Raw genomic sequence first — 21,096 nt, 5'->3', positions numbered from 1 at the left:
CTGCAAATGTGCGATTTTCACACATGAAAATCGCACATTTTCAGGACTAAAACCAGCGCACCACATCGCCGCAAATCGCCCCTATTCGCACTTTTCAGCCTCCAATGCGCATCACATTAAATATGCGCATTTAGGCTGAAAAATGCGATTTCTAAATAGGCGATTTGCGGCGATACAGGGTGCGAATTAAACATGCGCATTTAGCGCATATCATAGAATGTCACCCTGTGTTCTCTGAATCAATGACAGTGCATTAATCAAGGAATAAACCTTTATAGTGTTAGCAGCAAGATGAAGCATATATCACAGTGTGCGCTGCAGAGCATTATGGGTTGGCACAAGTATCACATGTTATACAGCACGGTAGAGCGCAATCTATGGATACGGCAAGAGGGTGTCTAAAGAGATATATATATAATCTGGCACCAAGCATTTGCAATCACTTCACAGTTTACACAGAAAATACAGTAGATTCCGCATTTGGAAATTCTTCTTCCATGAGACCTGATTTATGCCTTAGTAACACCTCCGATATCTCCTTGAATCGTTAAACCATCTGACTTTGAAACCGCATCTTCATTTACCACAAACATCTAAAATATAAAATGAATTCAAATGTGATACATGTAATAATAATTATGAATAATAAGTTGATTGAAAACTGTAAATGCAAACGTCAGTACACAGTTGTTTTAGAAGAATTCCACCTCTAATGCTATTATTTTATAGTATTGATAAATACGGTACTGTGGGCCTTATTCTAGTTCACTCTTTCTGACAAAATCCTTCTTAGATGGACAAAACCATGCTGCACTGCAGGGGGGCAGATGTAACCTATGCAGAGAGAGTTAGATTTGGGTGGGGTTTTACTTCAAAGTGAGATCTATATTGCAGTGTAAAAATAAAGCAGCCAGTATTTACCCTGCACAGAAACAAAATAACTCACCCAAATCTAATTCTCTCTGCACATTTTACATCTGCCCCCCTGCAGCGCACATGGTTTTGTCCATCTAAGAAGGATTTTGTCAGAAAGAGTGAACTAGAATAAGGCCCACAGTACCGTATTTATCAATACTATAAAATAATAGCATTAAGGGCCCCTTGATTAAGAACGGTATGCGGATCTCTGCTTTTCCTGATTTTGCAGCTGATGTGCAGAAGGACAGAGCACAATTTATTCCTATAAAACGTCGCCTTAGGGAGCTAAATTTAGCATATGCCATGATCTTTCCGTCTCGGCTCCGAATTGTGGCCGCGGGTGAGACAAAGTTCTTTAACACTCCAAAAGAGGCGGCTGCTTGGTTAGACTGCTACATTCCTGGAGATAGAGAAATTGACCCTTATTGATTGAACAAGCAGCTCATTAGTCTGTTCTCAAAAGCTCTTTATAAAACTAGTTTAACTAATATAATATATGTTTCGCTTGAGAGGATTATAAATATAATCTGTATTCTGGAATTCAGTTCTACATAATTTGCTTAAGTACTCTGCATTCAAAATATTGTTATTATAAGTGATAAGAAATATTGCTAATTTAAAATTATATACTGTGTTTGACTTCTCTAAGAAGTCCTTTACATTACTTTAAGAAGTTTTCAGAAAATAAGCATACTTGTAGGTTTAATATTAATTATTTTTTGGGTGACCGGGGAGTTCCCCTTGTTTTTGGTGGCTTTAATTATTCATTGCTCTCTTTGGCTCTGTGGTGGGAGATTGAGGTGTTAATTGGGTGTATAAACGCATCCTGGCACCTCTTGCTGTCACCAACGGGTTAAATTTGAATTAGTTTATCCAATAAGGTTGACTGTTCGGGATATAGGTATGCCAAGGTTGGGGATGGTATACGGGGTGGGGGGTATGGGTTTTATTATTTTGGGATATTATTTTTTAAACATGAATCATTTAGCTAGTTTACATGATAGTCCTACCAGTCCTAATGCCTTGAACGATGAGTGGCTTCACAGTGGTGTTTTCTCGCATCAATGACTCGCATTAATTTTTTAACATGGAATGTCAGAGGTGCAAATAATAAGATAAAAAGATCCCTTATTTTTAAATTGATAAAACAGTATGGCTCCGACGTGGTGTGTCTTACTGAGACACACTTAGAGGGGAACAAATTGTTAGCATTGCGTAAGTCCTGGGTGGGTTGGGCATATCACGCTTCACATACTTCGTATTCTGGAGGGGTATCAGTACTGGTCAAAAGATCTTTAGAATTTCTCCTGAACTCCGTAAAAACTGACGAATTGGGTAGATATGTCTTTATTGATTGTAAAATTTGTTCTCAGCCCTTTTTTATTTTAGCCATTTATATACCGCCTCCGTTCTCCTATGATGTCCTTAAAAAAGCAGCAGCATTTACTGCACAAAATCCGAGTACCCCAGTTATATGCATGGGCGATTTTAATAATTTACTAGACCCAAATATAGATAAATGGAGGAAAAATACTGGTATAGGCTCAAACTGCAGTAAGCCTCCCTTTGCCAAATACGTTGATGATCTGGGATTGGTTGATGTGTGGAGATACAAACATCCTAATGTTCACCAATACTCTTGTTTCTCTACATCTTACCAGTCCTTTTCGCGTATTGATCTAGCCCTAGTGTCACCTGCACTTCTACCCAATGTTGTTGCAGTAAAATATGAGGCCAGAGGAGTGTCCGATCATTGCCCCTTGTCTTTGGTGGTAGACGTGGAGTGTCAGAGAGGTCAGTCATACTGGAAGCTTCATCCTTTTTGGCTTTCACAAATAGGGTCACTTGCTGATCTTGAAAAATTATGGGATGGATACTTTGTAGATAATGAAGATTCTGCTTCTCAGGCAACAGTTTGGGATTGCTATAAGGCATATTTAAGGGGTACTCTTATTCAACGTATAGCTGCCCTTAAGTTAGCATATAGGTCAAAGGGAACTGAGCTCGAAACAGAGAGCTGTAGACTAGAGGCTCAATATATAAACGATGGTTTGGCTGATTCCAAACTTTTATGGGAAACTGCATGGGCCGCGTGGTTAAAACACTTGGAAGATCGTAACTTACGAAGCATGGTATTTAGTTCACATAGAAGTTATCAAAATGCTGACAGAACGGGCAGCTATTTAGCACATTTAGTACACTCTGACCTCCCTGCATCAACAATAGCCCGCTTGATGGATAAATCAGGTTCAGTGGCCACTAATACACCAGATATAGTGAATATATTTTTATCTTTCTATAAAGATATTTATCAGTCACGTATTAACTATACGAAGGAGGAACTGAAGTTATATTTAAATGGGATAGACCTTGCTGTCCTATCAAATGAGGCTAGAGAAAGTTTAGATGCTGTATTTACTGTGGATGAAGTTGAGGCGGCCATTGGATCTTTTCCTGGGGGTAAGGCTCCTGGATCAGATGGCATCCCCATTGAATTATATAAGAGTAATTTGGAAATACATGCACCACGATTGTTAAAATTATTCAATGGTATTTTTGCTAATGATATTTTTCCTGACTCAATGTCAGAGGCGATTATCATTGTAATTCCCAAACCTGGAAAGGATCCTGTATTCCCAGATTCTTATAGGCCAATATCCCTTATCCCAACTGATGCAAAAATTCTGGCCAAGGTGCTGGCTATACGATTGAATGCAGTAATTTCTTCTATTGTACATCAAGATCAATCTGGCTTTATGCCGGGTAGATCGACTAGTATAAATCTAAGGAAATTATATATGCATCTTCAGGCTTTGCATGAAAGTGAAACACATTCAGTTATTGTTTCACTTGATGCTAGAAAGGCTTTCGATTCTGTTGAGTGGATGTATCTGTGGGAGGTCATGAGATCGATGGGTTTTGGACCTAATTATCTAAGATGGATACAACTATTATATTTTTCCCCTACGGCAAGGTTGTCCGTTAATGGTTTTGTATCCTCATCCTTCTCTCTCTCGAGAGGAACTAGACAAGGGTGTCCACTTTCCCCATCCCTTTTTGCTCTGGCAATTGAGCCTCTAGCTTGTATACTTAGAGCCCATCCAGATATTGTGGGGTTGCGGATTGGTAAAAGGATGGATACAATTGCATTATATGCAGATGATCTCTTACTCTTCTTACAGGATTATGAATCCGCTATGCCCATGGTTTTGAAGGTTATGGAAAGTTATGGTAGATTTTCGGGACTAGAAATTAATTGGAATAAATCCTTCATTATGCCTTTGAGAGGTAGTCCTCCAGCTGAGCCAAAAATTTCATTACCGTTATGCTGGACTGATCGGTTTAAATATTTAGGAATTAATATAACAAATAATTACAAAGATTATCTTTCATTGAATCTTCTACCGATTCTTTCATATCTTCAAGACAAAACAAAAACTTGGGGTAAACTGCCTCTAACAGTAACAGGCAGAGTGAATGTAATGAAAATGGTTGTACAACCAAAAATTTTATATGTGGTCCAGCATTCTCCAATGTATATTCCTACTAGTTTTTTCCGTAAACTGAATGGCTTGATCTCCTCTTTAATTTGGGCAAACAAACGTCCAAGAATTAGGCTTGATAATCTAACTAGAACGAAAGTAGAGGGGGGGCTAGCTTTACCACACTTTAAATTTTATTACTTCGCTTCGCAAATGACACATATTCGACAATGGTTACAGGATGAATCACCTGATCCTTTATCTTTGGCATTTATACAGCATACTGCTTCTGGTAGAACCCCGCTTCAATTACTCTTGAGTGGTGAAACCTCTATTAGAGGAGACATTCAAGTCTTGTTTAAATATTATGATTATGACCCTGACACTCCTCTCTGGCACTCCCGTCGGTTACCAAAATTAAGGAAAATTTCTGGTGTCAAGGTCTGGACTCCTTGGGGAATTGAGACATTAGGTCAATTATATAATTCTGGTATTTTGAAAACATTCCAACAACTACAGGCGGAATTTAATTTATCAAGTACACTTTTTTGTCATTATCTACAACTGAGAAATGCCCTATAAGCTCAATTTGAAGATTCTCCCCCTAATATTGCTACATCGCCTTTAAAAAAGTTTATTTTAAATTTGAGAGAGAAAAGGAGTATTTCTGTGGCCTATTCCTTCCTAATATCTGAATATCATACAGATACCATGCAGGTTCAACGTCAAAGATGGGAGACAGATTTGGGTATCCTTAATGATATGGAATGGGATGCTGCCAGGGAATTTCCATCCCTTGCCACTTCTTCAATTAGGACTCAACAGATTCAATTATTTATATTATATAAAACATATTTGACTCCAAAGTGCTTGGTCAAATTTGGTGGTAGAGATTCAGCTGAATGTCCGAAATGTAGAGGGGCGGATTGTGGCTTTTGGCACCTTATATGGGTATGCCCTGTAGTTCAGAAATTTTGGAAACAAATTAAGACTGCTTTGATAGTCACAGGAATCCCGTCGGAGTATCTTACCCCCAGGGTATGTTTGTTAGGTGCAGGGGATGCTGAATTACTTTATAGGGATGATACTATGTACGTCATTAACCTGACTGCCCTAGCAAAGGTTTGTATAGCTGGCGCTTGGATGGCACAGTCAGGTCCATTATTTAAAGAATGGAAGATGTTGGTCAATTCTACTTTACAGCATGAAAAATATATATATATATGTTAAGGGGCAAATTGTCTAAATATGATAAAGTATGGCATCGATGGATTAACTCAATTTATGCCGATACATTCTGAATGGCTCTAATGTCCAACTGTCTATTTAAATTTGCAGCCACTGATGCCAAATAGTCATTACAAAACTATACGACTTCACTAGGAAAATATTCTTTCTTGATGATATTTCTCATTTTAAGGAACAGGGTTGGATGGGACAGTATATATTATATTTATTTATGTATTTAATACATTATTATTATTATTATTATTATTATTATTTTGTGTTGGGTGTATTTATATATATTTTTTTATTTTTTTTACAGTAACATTGTTCATTGTTATGATAACATTGAATTATCCATAAGATAACTATTCTTGATGTTTTTGTTTATTATTCCTTTTTGAAATGTAAATGCCTTTCTTTAAAATAAAAAAATGACTCTATTGAAAAAAAATAAAAAAAAATAAAAGAAGGATTTTGTCAGAAAGAGTGAACTAGAATAAGGTCCTGTATTAGGGGGAAATGTACCAGCTTTGGAGAGAGATAAAATGGATAAAACAGGTCGACATACATTAGGTCAATTACTAAAGGTCGACATGGCTTAGGTCTACACGTAAAATAGATCGACACAGCCGGAAGGTTGACACAAGCACAAGCACCTTTTTTTTTTTGTCCCGAAGTTTGACGAAAGTCTACATGGACACTATCAGCGTCCCGCATCCCCTCGCATGGCTCGCTGCGCTTAGGAAAACAATTCTATTCTTCAAACACACCCTAATGCAGTGATTTGGAACCTTTTTACCTTGTGGCACACTAAATAAGACTTTAAAATTGTCAGGGCACACCATGAGATCGCCACAGGGCAAACACACATTAGCCCCCACAGGGAAAAAAACTATTGGTCCCCATATAAAAAAAACAATCACACTGGTCCACACAGGAAACAGAAATAAAATACATTGGCCCTTTACATGAAAAGAAGAGACCAGTAAATAAACAGTAACTAACAGCTGGACTGGTGGTGGCTGTAAACTGGTTTGGGCATCTCTAGATCTGGGGGCACACTTGAGAACAGCTCAAGGCACACCTTTAGCACCTGCTAGAACAGGGCTGGGCAACACCGGCCCTCCAGATGTTGATGAACTACACATCCCAGCATGCCTTGCATCAGTTTCAGCATGGCCACATAGCAAAACTAATGCAAAGCATCCTGGGATGTGTAGTTCATTAACATCTGGAGGGCCGGTGTTGCCCAGCCCTGTGCTAGAAGATGCTAAATAAATAAGGAGATTCTGATTTGTTGTTATGGGCAACATCCAAACTTCGATAGAACTCCCATCTTAGTAAATAAACACCTATGTGTCTTCAAGGCTTGATATCCCGTCCCAGGTGAAGTGGGATACAGCACATGGGAGCCTAACTATTGTGTCATTGTGCTCCGGACAGCCGTCGCTTACCTGTGAAACAGGGATATGTCCCACAGACCGATATCCAAAGACAGAGAGAACAGCAGCCACAGGGCAGACCAGGAGGTTGGTTATCAGGAGCACAGCAAGAATAAAGTATCCAATAGTCTGTAAAAAAAAAAAACAAGCGATGGTAAACAGAATGTTATAATCGATGGTGAGAAACCATCAAATTATTTTTTCCTCTGTGTGGGTGCATGGGAGCAGAAGTGTAAGTGTACACATCCACTCAGGGCCGATGCGAGGCACCGGATCGCCCCAGGCGAGTCGGGGTGGCGGCGTCCCGGTGCGGGGGGTGGGGGCGGGGGTACCTGTTGCGCTGTCTGGGGAGCGGGCAGGGGTGTCCATGCTGGCATCTGACAGGAGCCTGCAGTGGTATCCTTGCCGCGTGGATACCTGTGGCGCTGTGTATAAAGCTGGCAGCGGCGGAGGGTCCCTGCGGTGAATAAGAAATAACTTTTCTGTTTTGAAAACACTGGCCGCACGGTGATTGGCTTAATCTCAGCCAATCAGCGTGCGGCCAGTGTTTTCAAACCCGGCAGCGCTTCCCGCGCCGCCGCATAGCCCGGCGGATAGTGCTAGTTATTTCTTATTCACTGCAGGGACCCCCAACCGCCGCAAGTTTTATACACAGCGCCACAGGTACCCGCGCGGCAAGGAAACCACTGCAGGCTCCTGTCAGAAGCCAGCATGGACCCCCCTGCTGCTCCCCAGAAGGCGCAGCAGGTACCCCCTTTGCACGGGGGGCGAGGGGCGAACTGCCGCCCTCCAGTGGCCGGCGCCCTAGGCAAATGCCTAGACCTGCCTAGTGGTGGCGCCGGCCCTGCATCCGCTCCCATCGTAGCGAGGGGAACCGTCTAGTGGGGGGATGTGCATTCGCCAGGCCGGTGTTAACCTGCTCGCTAGGCTAGTGGGAAAGTCTGAATCGGGCCCTATGAGCAGATGTACAGCACATTTTATAATGTACAAGATGCAGGTCAACATTTGTCTTTTATAGAACGATGGTCTCTAATTGCATATTTTTCCTCATCAAATATCGCTTTCCAACAAAACAACAATGATTGCATAAATGAACAAAATTGCTGTATATAGATGGCCCATCCATTGTTAAATAACATCTATATATCACAGTACAAGTCATATGCATACAGAAGAAAATAAGAGCAATAGTATACAATGGTCGATCATTTCCAGCCGGCATCACCAGGCGGTGTTTAGGCTCCTCCGCAGTGACGGGAGCTGGTGTATGCAGCACTTGGCTCCTGTCACCAGGAAGGAGCCGGCAGTGCAGAAACTAGTGTCAGTCTAGGGGCAGCACAGAGAGTTTGGGACGCAGGTTGTGTGATGCTCACAGGCCAGTGTGTTATGGGGGGGACTAGTGGCCCTGTAACCAGAACAAACTCGTAGAGCAGCTCCCCCCTCATCTATATAACTACTAATGACTGGTTTGATTCAGCCATTGATGTTCAATGTCCAAATGATGGGGGTTCAATGTCCGTTATTGGGGGGTCCCCACTCCCCCAGATACCCGTCTCTCCAGGGTTGAGCAGCCACGGTAGTCCTGGTTCGGCAAGGGGACCTTGTATAAAAAGTGTCCCCCGGCTTTGCCCAAATGATTTAACATGACAATTGTTATAAATGCTAAGTCAAGCTTGTATAGCATCTGTATCACAGGCTCAATACATCAGTCAAAGATGCCAATCACCGCTCGGTACTTCATTCATCTGCCTCAGAATCTTGACTATCTTCCGTGTTTCATCTTGCCAAAAACATCACTGGGGAGATGGCACCAGCAGCGGCAGGTACACAGAGGATGGGGAAGCTGTACTACAGCTCAGTGTTCGGGGTATGGGGTTTATGGTTTGGGGATTTCCCCTTACCCACTGGACTGTGTACACTGCACAAGCCCTTGGCCATTTATTTCAGGAAAGTCCATGTAAACAATGTAGATGGCCATCCTTGTCAGCAGTTCTTGGGCCAGATGCACTAAGCTTCAAAAGTGATAAAATGGAGAGTGATAAACAGCCAGCCAATCAGCTCCCACCTGCCATGTCACAGGCTGGGTTTGAAAAATGTCAGACAGGAGCTGATTGGCCGGCTGTTTATCACTCCATTTTATCACTTTTGAAGCTTAGTGCATCTTGGGATAGATGTATGAAGCAGTGATAAGGGAGGAGAAGTGGTAAAGTTCCTGGTACATTATCACCGGCCAATAATCTTCTAACTGTCCCTTTTTAAACCCAGCCTTTAACTTAACAGACAGGAGCTGATTGGCTGGGGATAAAGTATCAGGCACTTTATCACTTCTTTCTTATCACTGCTTCATAACAAGTACCTGTTACTAGATGCAGTTGTTGTGAGTGACCAAGCGGTTAATGGGGGGGGGGGGGGCAGCTCTGGTCTTCAACCCTGGATGGGTGAAGCCTGGGGGGGGACCCCTTTATTGGGGGTCCCCACTCCCCAGGTACCCCGTCCAGGGCTGATCAGCCATGGTAGACATGGTTCGGCCGGGGGACCTTTTATAAAAAGTGTCCCCCGGCTGTGGAATGACACCGCAGGCTGTTGGAGCCTGCTGCTGGTTCCAAAATAGAGGGGACCACCAGTCTTTTTGTCCCCTGTATATTTGGAACCAGGACTGGTTCAAGAGCCCGGTGCTTGTTTCTTAAACTCGGGAGATGCCCTCGATCTCCCCCCCCCCCCCCCCCCCCCCCCCCGTATTTAGGAATGTGCCCAGGGCTGGTTATTATCTGTGCATGGTTCTGTCAAACTCACCAGCCAAGACCTGGTCTATTGTGTTTGCGATGTTTGATGTTTTCTATGAGATATGTAATGTGCGATATTTACTGGTGGTCTACTGGCGCCCTCTAGTGGACATTCTTGTAGTAATGTGAGTTATATTCTGCTGAACTTTGTAAACTACTTTGGGGGTAAGTAATAGAATGCAGGTATCTGGAAATGACCCCAATGTTATAGACACAAGCAGGGGGGAAGGAAATATAAGTGCTAACGTATGTAAACGACAGTACTTTACTAACGAGGTTGATCAGGGCAACGTGTAAATGGGTAGGTATCAAGGGTGTAACTACCATAGTTGCAGGGGGTGCTGCCGCTATGGGGCCATGAACTGTGGGGGGTCACCTTCCCTGTGCAAGTTACATGTGTTATATTTACATTTATCAACATAGGTTGGTATATAGGGGCCCTTATATACTTTTGCTAAAGGGCCTACAAAAATCTAGTTACGCCCCTGGTAGGTATTATATATTTATATATATTATATATTTAAATATATATACACACTAATGACTTTGCAATTCCTTGTTACGTTCAGGCGCTGAAGGGCATTTGCTTGATGTTGGCACAGAACACTGCAGGGTGAAGGTGCCAGTCACTGGACTACCACAGGTTCAGGGGATACGGCTGCTAGGGCGCCCTTGATGTTTGTAGGACCCGCCACTCCCCTGCACCAAGTCATGCTGCTGCCAGTGCCTCACAAACCACTGACCTCACCGCACGCCCCTGTTGGTGGCTACATGGCCAAAATTGACCTGCATGTTCAGAGGCTGGTGGCTGGTGGAGGAGGGGGGTCTTAAATGATATTGAGCAAACACACTACCAGCGGTGGCACCAGGGGAGGGGCTGCAGCACAGTTCAGAATTCAAATAGGACAGAAACACCCACTGCCAGTGAGTCAGTTTGGAACGGCAGTTGGTCGCAGTTGGCGTTTCTCCCTTATTTGAATTTTGAACTGTCACGCAGCCCCCTTCCCCTGCACACTACCCTGATGGGCGACTTATGGTGTCGCAGTGATCCGATGCCCGTGTTCTAGGACGCAACCAGCGCAGCAAGTGGCGCATACTTGCAAGAGCTAAAAAATCACTCTAAGAAAACGTAATGAAATTATCATAAATATTCATGTCAAAACTTACCCGTGGTCTCTTGACATAGAATTCATAGTCTGGCATATTAACAATTACATATAGATCCGCGCAGACCATTATCAAACCGATAAAGCTGAAGATGATACTAAGGACGTTTAGCACTAAGATGATTTTGATCTGAAACACAAGGGTTACAAATAGTTATTTGCTTCGACCTCTGTAAAGGTGAAGTTACGATTGCCAGTGCAATGATCTCCCAATCCAATGTTACTGGTGCAATTCCACATTGTCTCCTACATGTGATCAGTACATTGTGGCAGATGTTCATGATATCCAGAAATACTGAACTGCTAGAATACAATATAGTAACTCACATGATCCATCAGTGTATCTCTGTAGGAGGAGGGGATGGTTAGGCTGCGAGATGGGACGGTTAGGCTGCGGGATGGGACGGTTAGGCTGCGGGATGGGACGGTTAGGCTGCGGGATGGGACGGTTAGGCTGCGAGATGGGACGGTTAGGCTGCGGGATGGGACGGTTAGGCTGCGGGATGGGACGGTTAGGCTGCGGGAGGGGACGGTTAGGCTGCGGGATGGGACGGTTAGGCTGCGAGATGGGACGGTTAGGCTGCGGGATGGGACGGTTATGCTGCGGGATGGGATGGTTAGGCTGCGGGAGGGGACGGTTAGGCTGTGGGATGGGACGGTAAGGCTGCGGGATGGGACGGTTAGGCTGCGGGAGGGGACAGTTAGGCTGCGGGAGGGGATGGTTAGGCTGCGGGATGGGATGGTTAGGCTGCGGGAGGGGACGGTTAGGCTGCGGGATGGGACGGTTAGGCTGCGGGAGGGGACGGTTAGGCTGCGGGAGGGGACGGTTAGACTGCGGGAGGGGACGGTTATTCTGCGGGAGGGGACGGTTAGGCTGCGGGAGGGGACGGTTAGGCTGCGGGAGGGGACGGTTAGGCTGCGGGAGGGGACGGTTAGGCTGTGGGAGCGGACGGTTAAGCTGTGGGAGGGGCTGGCTAGTCTTCGAGAGGTGGCGGTTATAGTTGGGCAAAGGGAGGGCACGGTTAGGCTATGTAAAGTTGAAGCTTAGGCAGTGGGGGGTAAGCCATTGGGATGCCACTGTATGTACCACCAATAATCCAACGAAATAGCTAAACCGTTTGGAATCAAAGGTGCTGGATTATCGGTTGGTTACCTGTATATATAGAGATCAGAATCGGTATGGGCCTACACTGTATTATTTGTACTGTTAGTTACATACAATTTTAATTCTGCTTATTACTAGGTAGGCACTTGTATGGATATTTGGGTAGTACTGTCTGTTTTGTCACTTTTGTACATGTTGGCCATATGAGGAGGTATGTGGGGCGGTGGGAGTCCAGTGGCAGTGCAGGATGCCAGCCAAACTCAGACATTTGTAAATGACTGCCACCGATTTCGGCCATCAACTCCTGTTAGTATTTGTGAGATTCCAGTACTGTGTCTGAGAACGCAGCCTCAGATCCAACACAACCATCGATCATTATTCACAATGGTTTTAGGCACTCATCAGCCTAAACCAAAGCTGGCCGTCAGATCTGGACACCCAGCTGTGGATCTGCCACACCTGCAAAATGTTCCGGTCACGATGAGGCCTGGGTGTGGATAAAGGTTACGGTATAGATGCTAGAAAATGTCTAAGTCAACCACTAATGGTCTACACTGATTTTTTGGGTGTCTATGTAATCGACATGGACACCGTGTATATGTAACGTGTCCCCTCGTCTGGCTTGTTTCGCTCACCATGTTTCGGGCACACATATATATGGTGCCCATGTCGACATATGATTACATAGACACCTATATCAACAATAAGCTTGTGTTGAACTTTTGCCAGTGTCTTCCTAAGGTATATCGACCCTTTTTAGGTGTCGAACTTGTCACTGTCGACCACTAGTGGTCGATCTAGACATCGTGTACCCACTGGCTGCACACTGTGTATAAAGTGTGGGGTTAATCTACTTTTACAATAATATACATCAGACACCGGGTTACACCAATAAACTAAATACATTTCTACAATGAGTTTTATCCTGACATTGTTTTATGTTGTGGAAGGAGGATCCAGAAAAGAGAAATTCAGCAAACATATAAGTGCTGGGAAGGACTAGTTATCGTACTTCCAATAGTCCGTTTTTGGACTGGACTGTCCTAATTTGTGATCTCAGTAATGCGGACGTTAATTGGCCAGATAATGTTGGGTGGTTGCGGCCATGTTTTGGTTGGCCATGTTTTGGTTTAGGAGGGGTTGTGTTCTGATTTTCCTGTTTTGAATGTTGGGAAGATCAATTTATAGAATAAAAGAAGTGTACATTTTATATATAGAACAGTGCAGTAAACCCATAATCATATTAGCCTGGTGAAGTGATAAAGTGACCAGTGATATTGCAGAAGCCAATCAGATTATAACTGTCAAGTTACAGGCTGGATTTGAAAAAAATGACAGGAGTTGATTGGCTGCTGCATTATAACCTTCCACTTTATCACTTCACCAGGCTTAAAAATTTGCCCTAGAAAGTTTTAAGTGCATATTAACATGCCCATAGTCTAAGTACGCAAAAGTTAAAATAAATGGAAATAAAATATATTAGTTTATTAGGTATACTGTATGGTATTGTGGGTAGGGCAGAAGTATACAGTACAGTAAATGCTATTTGCTGATAACTTACCAGAAGGCGATCGAGTTTATAATTGGCTGTGAGAGTCAGAGACCCAGCAACGATATACTGCAATGAGAAATATCACTTTTATACACAGGTTGGCATAGAGTATATACAGTATTTATACCGACTATACAGTCAATAAGTCGACACTTAATGGTCAAAATACATCATGCCACACAAAATGTTGAAAAAGGTTGACAGAACAACTGTCGACGCACAAATGGGCGACACGGTGGTTTTCTCTGGTTTAGTAGAAAAACGAATGTCACATAAGCTTTGGGTACTTACAATCACCGGTCCATAAAATGGAAGGCCGCTTACGAAGTTTGCAGAGATTGTAGTGAATGCAGATGCAATACCAAAGGCAACCTGCAGGAGGCCTGTAGCAATCAGCACAATCTAAATACAAAATGGTATAATAATAAAATATCCAGAATTGGAACCATGTTGGCTTATATAAGTTTAAAACCATCATTTATACAGTTGTAAAGTCGAATTTGCTAAACCAAAACAGTAACATGTTGCCTTGAATATACCACTGTCCACCTCCAGTCCAGTGGCGTAACTATCGTCCCGCAGCCCCCGCGGTGGCGGGGAGGCGCTGAGGGTATGTGGGCGCCGGGGGGGCTGCGGGATGATATTTGCCTTCTGCCGCCGTACCGTGCACCACCGGATCCCAGCTCTCCCGAGTCCCGGCAGCCGCAGCGCTGTTCTAGTACAAAAAGGTGACACTTGGAAAATGGCTGCCCCCATACCGCAGACAGTTTTTCGTCTGCAGTATGGGGGCAGCCATTTTCCAAGTGTCACTTTTACATTAGCAGCAGTAACGGGAGAGCCGCCCGGGACCCGGCGCAGACGGATGCGGCCAGCCGGCCAGAGGTAACGCACACACGCGCACACACACAAACACACACACAAACACGTTACACATACATACAAACACACACACAGAAACACAACCCCCCCTCCCGACCGCCGTACCACGGCTCCCCTCCGCTCCGTTTTTTTTTACAGGGGGGCGCCTCCTGACTTGTCGGCAGGGGGGCGCCGAAAAACTAGTTACGCCGCTGCTCCAGTCCTGAGTGTCGGCATTCTGACTGTCCATACGCTAACTACATACTGTCCACTTGTGTGAATATGATAGTGTGACGATATTACATTTACCGTGTAGCCATGATGTGAGGGGATGTTAGGTCGGGCCCCATTTAGGTTGACATGCATTGGGTTGACCACTGAAGGTCGAAAGGGCTTAAGTTGACACCTGAAATAAGTCGACAAGGTTGGAAGGTCGACAAACGCTGTATCTACTAATGTCCCAAACTATGTTATGTCCTAGTTGTGTCCTTGGCTCGTCCTAATCATCCTGCTCACTGATGTGGTAATAGAAATGGCCCTCTTCTCTTTCCATACTAATGCCCAGACCTGCTGCTTAATGGGGTTTATCTGTATCCATTTTGCTCATGAATAATGGAACTTCAAGAAGTATTTCTGGAGAATGGTCTCCTTAAGAGACGAAACGCATTAACCCAGTTCCAACTGTGACGAGTACTTTGTTTTCATATATCTATAAGCTAGCTACTCCTCACAACTATGATGTGAAGTACCGCCAGTGACCACTAGAGACCATGACGGACCAAATTACTCCTTTGTGTGCTAAAAGATGCCATAACAGAAAGTGAATTTTTGGAAGGGCACGGATCTGTTTTCCGGAGAGAGGGAACTGTGAAGACAGAGATTGGTTGTAGGAGCAGATAGGGACGGGTGGTGGGGAGGAGCATTTGTGGGCTAAAAACTGTCACAGCTCAAAGTGAAAATAAAAACTGTCACAGCGCAAAGTAAATGTACATTGCAGAAGCTGTCGTTTTGACGGCTACTATGTTTGACATTCCTACTACTATATTCGACATTATACAACACATGGCATTTCGTTCATAGAATCAAAGTGTTTCTGTATAGTTGTGTCCTCATACACTGTGGAGTCAGTGGCCCAACTGGAAGTGACAAAACGACATTGGTATATTGCACTGATGAAGCTGATGTGCGGCACTTGTACACCTGTGTGTGACTGGGCCTCAATCTGTGTACAACATGCTACCACCAAGCAGCTGCCTTTCTTCTCACACCAAGTTCTGCTGAGCTTCATCTGGGACTTTCTACCTGTTTAAAGCTTAATGGGCCTGAAGATCGCTACTTACCGAGCGCTGAAACGCCACCACGCGGAACGAGCGCCCCCCACCCGCCGTGAATACCCTCGGTACCATTCGAGGGGATGTTTTCCCTAATACATCACCTCACCGACCATTGAATGATTTCTCCTGCCTTCGGAAATAAAACTGACTTTCATTTCCATCGGTGCCCGGAAGGCATCGGCCCACCTGTGTTTGGCATTCGGTCAGACATTCACTGACAGTACCAATTACACCGGGTGTGAGCTGCCCTTAATTCACAGACAGAAGTGAATCAGAAAATGTACAGCTGTCTGTTGGTTAGAGGCAGCATGTGACTGTGATCATCAGCGCTGATAGGTGGCAGGACTCTGCTATAAGTCCGCAATAGAAGGTCAGCCCCGCCTCTCTAAGGTAAGGGGCGGGTCCCTCATGCAGTGTAGCCCACCCTGCTCCCTGCACTGGACCAGCAAACCCCCGATGCAATACACCTTTTGCACCAATGGTAGTTGCGCCTCAGGCTACACCAGTTGGAGTGGTTGGTCACATTTTGCACCATGTACTGTATGGGGGCCAGGTGAATATATATTTTTTTATTACATTTTTTCTATTTTCCACAACCACTCACTACCAGTTTTTACTATGCAGAACTTGTACAGGAGCGAAATAAAAATGTAACTACTCACCCCCAGAATTTTTGGTTTACCCTTCAGAAATGTGGCATGGTAGAGAGTCGAGTGGGAGAAATGGGTGTTGTCGCTTCCATGTTGGGACGCATTTGTATAACCAGGTTCTGCTTCATCATAATATGTGGACATCGTGGTAACGTACTAGGAAATAAAGTACACAAATGGTAACATGATCATCTGGACATCTATATATATTAAAGGCTAAATATTCCTCAGCTCGGAAGTGAAGTACCACCAGTGACCACTAGAGGCCACTCGACCGGCCAAATTACTCCTTAACAGAAAGTTAAACCAAAATGACCTGTTTCAAACTTGGTGGATATGGGCCCTTATTCTGATCGGTGCGGATATTCCCGCATTCTTACGGTGCGGTCCGCACGCCACGGTGTTTTGCCGCGTGCGGCCATCGTCCGTAGAAACGCCCACGTGTCCTCCGCATTCGGACGGACTCACTCTTTAAGAACAGGGCGTGTTTACGGACGACATACAAACCATGCGTGTGCGGGAGAAACACTCCGATTCGGCACGGTATTACAGAGTATTACAGAGTATGCTCGGGAATACCGCATCCGAACGGGAGCCAAGCGGTGCTACCGCACGTAAGCGGAGTATTTACGCCAAACAACCCACTATGAAGTATCTTCTGCTATACATCACATGACCCACTTATTCAATTACCTATCCTCATGGATCCTGTGGGTGTTTAGTACGGGTTCCTTGAAGCAGCAATGGTTTCAATTAAAGCACTGACAAGCGTCCTATTAGTGAGTAATGAGTAAAGGAGTAGATTCTATTGGGTTCAGGTGTTAATGGTTGTAGTCATTAGGCGTACGTTCGCCTACCGCATAAACGAGTGGTGTCCGCAAAGCAATAGTACACTTGTGGACACCGCACATTTCTGGCCTTTTTGATCGCGTGCATTCGGAGTGGTTTCCGAATGTACGCCCCCCAACATAAGTGTACTCCCCCGTGTCCGCCCATGTTTCCGCCCCGTTTTGCCCACTTTGAAACTACGCCCATGTGCCATTCCGCATGACGCCCATAATACGCCCATATTTCCCGACTGATTGCGGCCAACAGTTTTGGACGGGATTTTGCCGAACTGGTACGGAGTCTAGGCGTGGCACATGCGCGTTGCGTTCTCCACGCATGCGCAGACGGCGAAAAGACGCGATCCGTAAGAATGCGGTAAAGTCCGCGTCAATCAGAATAAGGGCCATGGAGAGAGGGAGCTGGGAAGACAGAGATTGGAGGAAGGAGCAGATAGGCACTGGGGGTGGGGTGGACGGTTTGTGGGCTAAAAACGGTCACAGCTCAAAGTGAAATTAAAAACGGTCACAGCTCAAAGTGAAAGTAAAAACGGTCACAGCTCAAAGTGAAAGTACATTGCAGATGCTGTCATTTTGAGGGGCTTTTAACCAGTTTACAATAAATGAGTGAAGAGTGGTGTGACTGAGACAGGGCAGCCGAGAGGTATGCCGGGCCCGGTAAAAAAAAAACGATTAGGCCACACCTCCCAAATGTTTAGCGGCCCGGGTAATTAGTAACCCCCCCTCTCAGCAGCCCTGTACTGAGAAGGCCACATGCTGGTAATAGATCAGGGTTGCCGACCCTCCCGGAAATCGGGACCCCCTCCCGGGCCCCCGGAAGGGTGGGCAACCCTCCCGGATTCAGGGGGGACCCCCGCTGTCCCCTGGATCGCGGCAATCCTCGGGTCTCAGAGGAGGGGGCGGAGCTAAAACGGCACAATCGTGTCATTTTAGCCCCGCCCCCTCCACGGAGATCCGTGAATTCCCTGCTTTACCAGCATGGGGCGGGGCTTAGTGATGTCACTCGTAAGCCCCCCCCCTGAGCGGCTGCTGAAACTCTCCTCTCCGGGCTTCTCCCGGAGAGGAGAATCCTAAAGTCGGCAACCCTGTAATAGATGTGACCACTTCTCTCGGTCAACGCTGCATTTAAAATGTCATTCCAACTTTGAAATACATTGGAGGAGCGTGGGCTCTCTGCATTGCATCTTACAGGAGCCGGTTGTGACGCAGAAACTCACGGCATGCTGCGCTGCGTTCCCATCATGATCCTGCTACAAGCAACCAAGCTGTAGCGGAACACATCTGTATGAAATAAAAGTATATGTATATGGGCAATGCAGTCATATCTGCAGGTGCAGTAAATGACCTGCATTCCAGACCTATGTTTATTGCCTGTATTTCTATAACACCTACGGCCATATAATCAGTGAAATGTCAGAGACACGCTTATCCTCTCTCAAGTCACGTAAGTGGAGAACGAAATAAGGGCTGCTCCAGGAAGAAGACGTATACTTTCTGTTCTCACCCTACATTTACTGTAATTACTGTATGTAATAAACATTTGTTACCATCAAACATTAACTACAGGATCCTCTGACATGCCAGGACATTTACTGTCCATTGTTTTATGTCCTTGCTGTATGAATGTACTCAGAATTCATGTGTTTCACAGACAAAGGCCAGATGCACAAAGCTTCAAAAGTGTTAAAATGGAGAGTGATAAACAACCAACCAATCAGCTCCTGTCTGACATTTTTCAAACACAGTCTGAGCATGGCAGGTAGCAGGGGCGGATTGGGAATTAAAACCAGCCCGGGAAATATCTTGAAGCAGCCCTAATGGGGGGGACAGTTGTTGCGCGCTGGAGAGGCGCCCGGTTTTGGGGGGCGTGGCCTATCAATATGGGGGTGTGGCCTATTTCAACGAGGCCATGCCCAATTTTTGCCGTTGTTAGGGCATGGCTAGTGGCTTTGGGGCTCATCTACATTTGGATATAAGTCATTTTAAATTACACACCCACGCTTCTAGGTGCCACATTCACAATTTATTTTCATAATATCTTTATATATGGAACTAGCCACACCCTTTGGGAGGAGCATGACATGATGGGGGTTATTTTGGTTCACTTTTTCTGACAAAATCCTTCTTAGATGGACAAAACCATGTGCACTGCAGGTGGGGCAGATGTAACTTGTGCAGAGAGAATTAGAAGTGGGGTTTTACTTCAAAGTGAGATCTATATTGCAGTGTAGAAATAAAGCAGCCAGTATTTACCCTGCACAGAAACAAAATAACTCACCCAAATCAGGGCCGAAACTAGGGGCAAGGCATTTATTTGGTGCCCTCCCAAATAAATAAATAAATACACGTGTGTGTGTGTGTGTGTGTGTGTGTATGTGATATATATATATATATATATATATATATATATATATATACATACACACACTGTATTCTAAAAATAAAATACTGTATATATTTATCCCTCAGCCACTGACTCTCTGAAGGTAAATTACTATTAACCGGTTGCTGACTGAGTGACTCAGTCAGCAGCTGGTTAATAATAATTTACCTTCCAAGAGTCAGTGACTGAAGGATAAATGGTACTTGTTTCCTAGCACGGCCACCCCGATTTATATCGGGGTGGTCGTGTCGGAAAAATCGGGTCGATCGCATCGCATGCGATTTGGTCGCATGCGATGCGATCGACGCGACCGACCGATTTTGGACCCGATTTTTTTTTTTAATGAAATGTAAATCGGGTCCCTGGGACCCGATTTTACATTGGATTCAATGTAAAATATTCCCAACCCCCCCCCAAATTTAACGGCGTACACCCCACCCCACGATAGACGCCAACCCGAAGCGTGGCGAGCGCAGCGAGCCCGCGAGGGGCGGCGGTGCGCGTCCTCCGACCTTTTCATTCCCCTACTATCCACGTCGGCGTGGAGTTGAGAATAGAATAGTGTGGCGAGCGTAGCGAGCCACCGAGCCCGAAGCGTGGCGAGCGCAGCGAGCCCTGCGAGGGGACGCGTATACCTGTGAAGTTATACGCGTCCCCTCGCGGGGCTCGCTGCGCTCGCCACGCTTCGGGCTTGGTGGCTCGCTGCGCTCGCCACACTATTCTATTCTCAACTCCACGCCGACGTGGATAGTAGGGGAATGAAAAGGTCGGAGGAGGCGCACCGCCGCCCCTCGCGGGCTCGCTGCGCTCGCCACGCTTCGGGTTGGCGTCTATAGTGGGGTGACGACGGGGACATCTATAATGTGAAATGGGTCATATTGGCCCATTTCACATTTTTCAAATTTTTTCACTATTTCAATGTTAAAAAATATTTTAACATTGAAGCCTATGGAAAAATCGGGGGCATCGCGTCGGGACCATTGTTAATGGTCCCGACCGACGCGATGCCCCCGATATTTTACCTTTCCCGACACGATTTCAATGTTAAAATATTTTTTAACATTGAAGCCTATGGGGAAATCGGGGGCATCGCGTCGGTCGCGTCGGGACCATTGTTAACGGTCCCGACCGACGCGATGCCCCCGATATTTTGTCCTAGCCGGCCAAATGGACCTGATTTCAAAGGAAATCGGGTCCATCGTATGGATCGTGTACCTTAACTTAAAGGTACACGATCCATACAATTGTGGCCGTGCTAGGAAACAAGTACCGGATAAATATATATTTAATTTCAGAGTACAGTCGCTGGCTAACCCCCCACTTTCTCCCCAATATAACTTACAGCGAGTCA

The 21,096-nt window shown here is 45.1% G+C and overlaps 1 protein-coding gene across 1 annotated transcript; it reads right to left on the bottom strand.

The window, feature by feature from the left end:
• Positions 1-316: 316 nt before the first annotated feature.
• Positions 317-16,667, bottom strand: LOC146006920 (membrane-spanning 4-domains subfamily A member 12-like). Its single transcript, XM_083145358.1, has 6 exons — positions 16,530-16,667; positions 13,967-14,077; positions 13,685-13,741; positions 11,020-11,148; positions 7,082-7,198; positions 317-593 (listed from the first exon to the last, which is right to left on the bottom strand). Exons 1-6 carry the CDS (start codon positions 16,659-16,661, stop codon positions 510-512), a joined length of 630 nt encoding a protein of 209 aa, XP_083001484.1. The 5' UTR covers positions 16,662-16,667; the 3' UTR covers positions 317-509.
• Positions 16,668-21,096: the final 4,429 nt, after the last annotated feature.

This window comes from Crinia signifera, chromosome 6 (assembly GCF_055691185.1).
Source record: "Crinia signifera chromosome 6, ASM5569118v1, whole genome shotgun sequence".
Lineage (NCBI taxonomy): Eukaryota > Metazoa > Chordata > Amphibia > Anura > Myobatrachidae > Crinia > Crinia signifera.
Note: the sequence above shows the minus strand (reverse complement) of the source record. Positions and strands in the feature narration are given on the sequence as shown.